Source organism: Scyliorhinus canicula, chromosome 6 (assembly GCF_902713615.1).
Source record: "Scyliorhinus canicula chromosome 6, sScyCan1.1, whole genome shotgun sequence".
Taxonomy (NCBI): domain Eukaryota; kingdom Metazoa; phylum Chordata; class Chondrichthyes; order Carcharhiniformes; family Scyliorhinidae; genus Scyliorhinus; species Scyliorhinus canicula.
In genome coordinates, this window is record NC_052151.1 from 171,866,669 (window position 1) to 171,876,347 (window position 9,679).

The 9,679-nt window shown below is 42.9% G+C and overlaps 1 protein-coding gene across 4 annotated transcripts in view; it reads right to left on the bottom strand.

The window, feature by feature from the left end:
• The window catches only part of LOC119967647 (chorion-specific transcription factor GCMa-like), a 77,402-nt gene extending 69,943 nt beyond the window's left edge, over positions 1–7,459 (bottom strand). For 2 of the 4 annotated variants that reach the window (XM_038800444.1, XM_038800443.1), the window contains exons 1-3: positions 7,265–7,459; positions 6,422–6,634; positions 3,065–3,317 (exon numbers count right to left, since the gene is read on the bottom strand). In XM_038800444.1, coding sequence (XP_038656372.1) covers positions 3,065–3,317; positions 6,422–6,520 — 352 coding nt within the window. In that variant the 5' untranslated portion in view covers positions 6,521–6,634; positions 7,265–7,459. Of the gene's footprint in view, positions 1–3,064; positions 3,320–4,477; positions 4,661–6,421; positions 6,635–7,264 lie in introns of those variants that run through there. The other 2 variants (XM_038800446.1, XM_038800445.1) reach the window with 2 other exon arrangements.
• Between the last annotated feature and the right edge of the window lie 2,220 nt (positions 7,460–9,679).

A 9,679-nucleotide genomic window follows, 5' to 3' on the forward strand; every position in this document is an offset into this window, starting at 1 on the left:
GAGTGGCCTTCCCACATAAAATCCTGGTGCTCTCTTGTCCATCGGAGTGCCAGCTCTTTCTCTTTAAAACTATGAAATCTTACAATCACTGCACGAGGAGGATCTCCGGAGCAAGCCTTAGGCTTAAGGGGCTGGTTTAGCTCAGTGGGCTAAATAGCTGGCTTGCAATGCAGAACAATGCCAGCAGTGTGGGTTCAATTCCTGTACTGGCCTCCCCGAACAGGCGCCGGAATGTGGCAACTAGGGGCTTTTCACAGTAACTTTATTGAAGCCTACTTGTGACAATAAGTGATTATTATTATTAGGTGAAAGCGAACGACGGGCCAAGTCTAATTCTGGTGGAGAATGGAAGAACATCCTCACTCACACTATCTTGTGGGGCAGTACCGAGAAGTATTGAGTAGGGGTGTGGCCTTCAATCCCCTCTGATAACCCCACAATACGAACATTCTGTTTTCTACATCTGTTCTCCAGGTCGTTCAGCTTAGCTGTCCTGTTAACTTTGGTCACAGAAGCAAGGCCGGACTCGAAGGAAGTGATCCGATCATTATGGCCTGACAACGCAGTCTCCATGCCCTTAATTGTGACTCCCTGAGCTTCGATGGTCTCAAGAACTAAACTAGTGGGGGCCAAGGCCTCCTCAGTTGTTGCTTTAAGATCCGCAGAGAAGCTTTTTCGATATTTATCGAGCTTGATCGCCAAAATTCTGGTGAAAGCTTCAGCCATTCGTGGAGTGGTTGGAGAAGAAACTGCCTCCGCCATCTTGCCTCCAGTTGATCCCTGAGAGGCTTCAGAGTCTGTCGACAGGTTTTAGACCAAATCATTTCTGGCTCATTTCTGGGCATCGCAGAGAAATCAACCAAATTCTAGTATTTTTCCAAGAAGTTAAAGACCCATGGCACGGGGAAAAAGGGTAAAAAGGTCAGGTTTCCAGCGGGAGCCACCTCATGTGTCTCTTGCCGTCACATCGCGCCACCCAAAGTGCTTCAAGTATTTATTCAGTATTCCTTGAAATTGTACACCAATATCTGCATCAACTACATTTGCAGCAAATCATTTTCTGCTAATGTTATTTCTTCTAAATTCTCACCTCCAAACAATAAAAATTTATTTTCCTCGCCACTTCAACAAAATCCACCATAACCTGTTCAACTTAACCGGGAGAGAATTACTTTGTGCTCCTATAAGATGGTTTGAAATCTCTGGAATTGTCTGTTTTGAGCATGGTATAACTTACATTCAGTTCAAACAGAATTCCAAAAGATCTGTATTCACTTGAATAAAATAGCAACTTCTCCTCCCTGCCATCATCTTGGTGAATCTATGCTGCACACTGTGTTTAGTTTTAATGCTCAGTCGAGAATGGAGAATGCAAAATATCCATGTTCCCAATGCTGTATCCAAATTTATATTTACTTCTGCGCTAATATTTGTAAAACCTAAATTGCGTTTGTCCTTTTGCAATAGCTTTGTCTATCTGTGTTTGCACATCATAATATTTTCAGTCCATTTTATATAGTTTGTTTTAGGTCATAATAAATTTCACACAAGACTTGCCATTTCACAAATGCCGAAATGATCTTGGAATCCAGACAACGGTTCCTGAACCACCAAATCTGCTTGAAACACGATGGACAGGATCAGACTTCCCTGTTCCTGCGCCGCCCCCAATTTCCCACTTGCTCTGTGCATTCATTCTGATTCATGCTATTGAAATGCAGGGATGGACTGGGCAGGAACTGAAAATGGGATAGATGCATGGGGATCGGAAGAGGAGATAAATTGACAAACATGCAACAACAAGAGAAAACATATTTTCTTCCCCCAGTGATCTAATCTCAGTTTTTAAATTCAACTTATTTTCACAGTATCTGGTTGGAGTAAATGCCCTGGATTAAAGCCTGGTGTCCAACATCAGAATCCCGATGATCATGCGCTATAGGGTTACATTTACATTAGTGCGGCCATTATGGGAGGCCACTTTGAATTCTCACGGCCATTATCAGTTGCGATAGTTCAGATCGGTTATTGGAGCATACAGGACTTGTCCAGCAAAAACAAACAAACATCAGCTCTGTGCATCATAAACGTTGTTGGTTCAACTGCCTCAGCTGGCTTTCAGCAAAATGAATTTAACGCAAGCACGAGTAAACAATTCCAGATATTTCCTTCTGCTTTAATGAGTCAGCTATTGATTTGATGAGTACAAACTCACTTGGATAGAGGTTTCCAGAACAGACAGCTCTGAAACAGGACATTCAACCTAACCAGTTCATGTCGGCGTTTAAGCTCCATTCGAGCCTCTTACCAACTCTATCAGCGCAACCCTCTAATTCCCTTCTCCATCATATCCCTAAAAGTACTTGGACTCTCATAATCATTTTACCACAGGACTGAGTGGGAAAGGAAATGGGACATGGAAGCATAGCGATCGGAAAAGGGGATAAGTTGACAAACATGCAACAACAAAGAAGGCTCAAGTGAGGTCCACATTCTCACCAATCCATGGATCAAGTGAGTAATTCCTAATGAATTGCTGATATAATTCCTCTTGGCTATATTGTATTTATGACCTCTGGTTTGTCTCTTGCCCACAAACACACACACTCTGTATCTACTCAATCGAAAACAGTTTATAATTGTAAAGACCTGCATTATGTCACCCTCCAATCTTATCTTTTCAGGAGAAAAGTAGCCCAATTTATTCACTCTTTCCTGAAAGGTATAACTTCGCAGTTCTGGTATAATTCGACCAATTCTTTTGTGCGTTCCCGTAAGTTTCTCTCAGAGTAAATGTGTATTTACAAAAATACCAAACATTGGTGCCATTTTCCTGGGTTAGATGCACTTGGTGACCCTGGGTCAGCAGCAGCGAAAAAAATGTAGTAGGACTTCCATTCTGAAAATGCCTTGAGTATTTTGTGGTCACCGGGAACAATATTGTAAATTGTTTTATAAGTTTCCCCCTAGCACTTTTCAACAATAATAACAAAAAAATGAGGAAAATAATTAAAGAAATGGAGCAATTTCAAAATTAATGAGAATTTGGTAAGATTGGACTCACTCTGCTGTTTCTGCCGTGCTTTGTCACAAATGGCGGGCCTCTGGTAGATCTTTTTCCCATCAGGCAAGGAGCAGTCATTGCTGCAAACTACTACTCCCAGACACGATTTCTTCAGAATATGGCAGTTGTGGTTGTTGGTATTCCTCATGGCCCAGCCGCTCTGATGTCTTTGCGCGTTTTTATCATCAGCACTATAAATAAACTTTACATAGGAATCCGTCCACTCCTGGAAACTGTCCAATTGATGCACATCCTTCAAAGGGAAATCAAACACATAAATAAAAAAATGTCCCTTTCTTTCAGCTGTACATGTTTCTTCAATCCCAATCGAAAATGAAAATGTCAGGAACACATGGTTGTTGGCAACCGTGTCTCTAATTTTGACAAGACCATTCAGGTCATTAGATCCAGTGGATTTTGTGGGGGGGGGGGGGGGGGGAATGAAAATCGCTTATTGTGACGAGTAGGCTTCAATGAAGTTACTGTGAAAAGCCCCTAGTCACCACATTCCGGCGCCTGTTCGGGAAGGCTGTTATGGGAATCGAACCGTGCTGCTAGCCTACCTTGGTCTGCTTTCAAAGCCAGCGATTTAGCCCAGTGTGGTAAACAGTGGTTTAATTGAAGAGTTCAGCTTTAGTGAACATTATTAATAAAAGATCAGAAGGAAGACAGCGGTAGCAAATAACCTATGTCGAGAATCATGCTGTTGAAAGATGCATTAATACAATTCATATCATGTATCAGAGAGCAGTGAACGAAATGTAACAATATGCGTATATATATATATATATAAAATAATGTATGCATATATTATATGTGCATAATAATATGTGCATTATAATAAATGGACAATATAATGGTTTCAGGTTTTGGAGCTGTATTGCAATGTCTTTTAACAGGAAATCTCGTGTCCATCTTTATCTGCAGTGACTTTTGTGCTATTTGTAAAAAGAAATGCTGTTATTCGTATTTGTTCACTTTACAATGGGCAGACAAATAACTGCTTTGAGTCAGAGCAGCCGAAAAGCTGTATTTTCTCTCTCCGAGCTGTGTGCCAGACCCTCTGAGCCTCCCAGTATTTTATCCTTTTGCCTCCGATTTCCAGCAGCCGCAGTATTTTGCTTTCATTTGCTTGATTTTAACACATTTTGAGAGTTTAAAAAAAAACAGTTCTTAATCAAGCACCATGTTCAGCAATCACTGGGAAATATTTTGGAGAAGTACGGTGCCTGACACGGGGCAGCTGAATTTATGTCCACGATGTTAAAATATCCGAAAGCATTCTGGAATAATCAAGAAAGGGCTCGCATTTATACTAACACCCGCATTTCTTGGCGACCACTGGAATTGCGAATTTTTAAAAAAGTGTTGCAAAAACAAAATTGGTAGCCACATGCTGTGACATGAACTTGCCTGATCTTCAACAATTATTGTTGTTGGAATTTAATATATCCGATCGTTATATCTAAAGGACACACTTCCATTATTGCAGAACCGCTTGCACCCTTGTGCTGAAAGGGGCTCAGGCGATGTGTGCAAGTCCTGAGTGGGGCTCCCGACCTTCTGACCAAGTTCCTACCGCTACCACACTGAACCAGACCAACAATAACCATTCAGTTCAGCTCTAACAGAGCGGGCAGGTTCAGCAGCATCTACCCCGCCTCATGTGAAAAACACATTGAAGATATGGACAGACAGAAACGAGCCACTTAATGCTTAATAATTTCCAGGGAGAAGAGTCGATCTGTATTCTAATATAACACTTGCCCATTCAGGACTTATGAAAGAGTCAGCGGCCAATACATCTCGAATTGTGCATTTGGCATTTGTTCTGTGGGTAATTTTTCTCCTGTGGTCACTTGGTGGGGCTTGAAGTCCTCAGTCAGAAAATAAATCTAAATATTCTTTGACGGAAATATCTCAAATATTTACAAACGAAACGACGAGGCGGTAAGGGGGAAACAGAATCCGCAATGTGAGAAGGGGGTGCAAGGAATTGTTTTCTAATGGACGGGATCTACATTCGCAAACTTAACTGCAAGTTAATCCGCCAGTTATGTGCAAACAGTGCTGGCGATTCTCTCCTCTCCCCTCGCCCTTTTTGAAATGTAGAGCCGACACACTTTTTAAGTGGGAACAATTCTGGTCAGAAATTCATAACGACAGAATGTTAGAAATGTGTAATAATGAACAGAAAATGCTGGTGGAACCCAGAAGGTCTGGCAGCAACTGTGGAGGGAGAGTGAGTTCTGATGAAAGGCCAGGAAAGACCTGAAACTTTAAACTCTTGTTTCTGTCGCCATCCAAAATTAATATGGGGAGTGGGCCATCAATTCACAGTGAAGTTGTGATTAAGATTTCATACCTGGAATTAAAATAAACTTCGGTGCTGAAAATCTCTTCGATTTAATAAGCCCAAATTGATATATATATATATATAGGCACTATTAATTTGTAGAGCTGTTCAATATAGAATAAATAGTAGAGCAATGATGGGCAACCTTGGCTCCTGAGTGGGTTATGTAAGTTAGCCTCCTTCATCTCAGTGGGCCGCACCATTGAAGTCAGGATTGCTCATTAACTATGACCCCCATAAATAAGATTACATGCATTTAATTAATACACGCTGAATATTTTATAATCAGTTGTAGAAAATGCTTAATCATTTATATATCACTAGAACTATTGACAATTTCATTTGATTAAAAACAAAGTAAATATTTATGCTTTGGACAGAAGTCAGTGTTAGAATCATAGAATCTCTAATAGTGCAGAAGGAGGCCATTCAGCCCATCAAGTCTGCACCAAGCCTCTGACCCACCCCCTCCCCACCTACCTAACCTAATCTGTACATCCCTGGACACTAAGGGGCAATTTTACCAAGGCCAATCCATCGAACCTACACATATTTGGACTGCGGGAGGAAACCAGAGCAAACCCAGTGCAAACCCACACAGGCAGCCACCCAAGCCAGAATTGAACCCGGGTCCTTGGCTTGTGAGGCAGCAGTGCTAACCATTATGCTACCCATGCCACCAATCACCACGCATCTCACTCCACTTGCCCTTGCTTTAAGTGTGTATCAGTTGAGTCGTGGGGGGGGGGGGGGGGACGGTGCGGTTGGAATGGCACCCTGAGCCTTGGGGCAACGGTCAACAAAATGCCTTGTGGGCCACGCTCACAACACACATGGGCCGCATATGGCGCCCCCGGCCGCAGGGTTGCCCACCACTGCACCAGGAGGTAGAACACAAGCTGGGGGGTCACAGGTAATACAGGCGTCCATAAGCAGGCGGCCAGATGTTGCTCACGCTGGAGTGGGTATCTTTTCTGGGATCCCTATGAAAGTGCACTCACCTGGGGCAATTTGGGGTCGTTGATGTCCCAGGATAGCGGCGATTCGAGCGAAGAGATGTAGCTGGAGTTTGGGAAACAATGTTCTCCGTTTTTCAACATCCTCTTGCAGTGGGGTTCTCTCTCTCCTCTCTCTCTCGCTTGAGCAAGCACCAGGTTAAAAAGCCTCTCTCAAAAATCCAGAACCGGTTTAGCTGAGAGGTTTTGAATTCCCCTCTGAAAAAACAGATAAAAGATAAATATCAATTCTACATTGCTGACAAAACTTGTTGGATAGAATAGTTTATGTTATAGCTTGTAACAGGTCACAACTCGAGTAAATGATTTATTTGCGCAAAGGAAAGCAAAAACTAAATCTTTCTTATTAAAAAATAACTCAGTCACTGGAGGAGTTGGTGTATCTAGAATAGATCAAGGATGGTGCAAAACTAAAGATTGTAGAGTATTGACTACAACACATCTTAATGTCATTGCCATTTAGACTAAAGTTAATGGAAACAGCAGTTTTGCAGAAATGACTGCCAATTTGAGAGGGTCAGGTAGGTCAGTATTTGACTGGACGCCAATATATTTTTAAATCTAATTTCACTGGAAAATGTTCCAATAGACGGGGAAACAAAAAAAAAATGCCGAGCAAAAGGCGAGCGAGAAATTAAACTTCGTCATGCAAATAGGTCCAAGTTTAAGCCAGCCAGCAAACACAATTTCGGAAAACTTTCTGAGAGTTGAAGGCAAAGTTTGCCTGAGAAATTGATCCCGACAGGTACACCTGAGATGACAGAACAGAACAAATCCATCAACATGGATGGGACTTGAGGCTCAGCGGTCGGCAAAGGTGCTGCTTACCTGACGCGGAGCTCGGGCTGTGTGCTGCTGAAGAGCGCCAAGTGTCCTGTGCGCCAGGGAGTGTGTCTCAAGGATCCGAGGCGAAGCTCCACCGCTCCGATGAGTCACACAATCCAGGAAAGCATCAGCAATCTTCATCGGAGCAGCAGTTCTCTGGTACATGCCATGCAAATAAGTTCTGCTCGCTGTCCAATGAGCAGCCGACAGGAAGGGCCCGAGACAAAGTTTGGCTCCAGTTTTTCTTTTAACCTCCCATCATTTCAGCAGCAATGAAGCAACTTCCTCAAACTGAAGAGGTACACAGCGAAGTCGTGCCACACCCTCGTCTCCAGGTAAAGGCAGAAAGTAAGACTGATGGGTGAAATTCACCCCCACTCTTTAACACTCCCCGAAATCTCTTGTGCCTGATGTGAGTCAGGCCTACCTTGGAAGGTTTAGTCCACCTAGCCCGGTTGTGTACCAGCGGCCAACTGTAAGTTAACCTGCTTAAAACAGAACAACTTACCCATGCAAAGCACTCCCATGCTTGGTCCAGATAGGGCTCCCAACGCAAGTGTTTAAGTATTCTGTCATGCCGTGATTGATCTGAGTGTCTTGGACTCAGTTGTTTGCATATTATCCAACGTGGGCAGCATTTTAAAGGGTCTCCAATATGGTTGAACTTCCCAAGCTGCCTCACAGGAGCATAATTAGGAAAATATTATCAAGACAAAAAAAAGGACACATCAAGATAGGCAACCAATCATTTGGTCAAAGACAGAGAATCTGAACAGAGGGGAGTGTGGTAGAGAGGCAAATGGGTTGCGAATGGAGTTCCCAGAGCTCTGGAACTGGACAGCTGCCAGTGATATGGAAAAGAAAAGGGCGCATACGAGATTGAGTGGAAGGAATGCAGAGCTCCTAGAGAGTTGTAAGACTGAAGGTGGTTACCAAGATGGAAAAGGATAAGGCCAAGGAATGATTTGAACTGGAGGATGAAAATGTGAAAATCATGGTGTCGCTGAACAAGGTGCCAAAGTAAGTCAGAGATAATCATAGAATCTTAGAATTTACAGTGCAGAAGGAGGCCATTTGGCTCATCAGGTCTGTACCAGCCCTTACAAAAGCACCCTACTTAAGCCAACACCTCCACCTTATCCCCACAACCCAGTAACCCCACCTAACCATTTGGACACTATGGGGCAATTTAGCATGGCCAATTCACCTCACCTGCACATCTTTGGACTGTGGGAGGAAACCGGAGCACCCAGAGGAACCCATGCAGACTTGGGGAGAATGTGCAAACTCCACACAGACAGTGACCCGAGGCCGGAATTGAACCCGGGTCCTTGGAGCAATTCCTGCTCGCTATCACACTTAGACACTTTTCCATTCTATCGTGCCCCTTGTGTTGAGGGCAGCTGAGTTGGAGGTAAGGAAGCCACACCTGCTTTTTACATCACTAACTGCCAATAACAAAAGATTTGTAGGAAGAAGGTGTTGCCTTTTAAAGAAAAGTTGAGCAGTTTGAGCTCATTGGAGTTTAGAAGGATAGAGAGGAGTTCTCATTGAAAGATATAAGATTTCCAGCGGAATTGACAGGGTGGATCCTGAGATGTTTCCCCTTAGAGTGTCAAAAACTGGGAGGACAGTTTAAAAATAAGGGGTCTCTCTTTTAAGAAAGAGATGAGGAAGAAACTTTTCTCTAAGAGTCTTTGGAGTTCTCATCTACAGGGAGCAGTGGAGGCTGGGTTATTGACTATCTTCAAGACTGAATTAGATTTTTGATTGACATGGGAGTTAAGGTTGGATGGGTCAGGCAGGAAAGTGGAGTTAAGACCACAATCAGATCGGTCATGACCTTATTAAAGGGAGGTTCAAATGCACTGCTACATCTTATTATGGGTGCAAAACGTTTTGGAACAAGTTATAATATGTCGAGCAGAATTTGGGTTAGTTCAGGTTTAGGAAGGGTGAAGATATAAAAGGCCAGCTTTGGAGAAGTTCAGAGTGGCGGTTATAATACTATGGATAATTGTTTCCACTGCAGGTAAGCTGTGGCAGAGGTGGAGGTGGACAATAAATGGAAGCTGGAAGTATCTCTGTGATGGAGAGGATATGGGGTCGGAATATCACCTCAGGATTAAATAGAATGATAAGAACAGGCTTGTTCAGCCTGAGGCAGTTGAAATTGCTGATCAAGGAACGGATGTTGTGGCAGGATCCAAAGACAATATCTTCAGTCCTTCCAAAATGTAACCAGAGGAAATTTCAGCTCATATATCTAGTTATCTTATTGGTAACCCAGGGTGTAACATGAATATTTCCACGTGATCTGAACTGAAGAGTTGTGCCTTTAATGCATGTACCTCTTTAATTTGTTCAGAGGTAGAGAGAATGGAAAAAAAGCTGAGATTTGATACAAATAATCAAGCT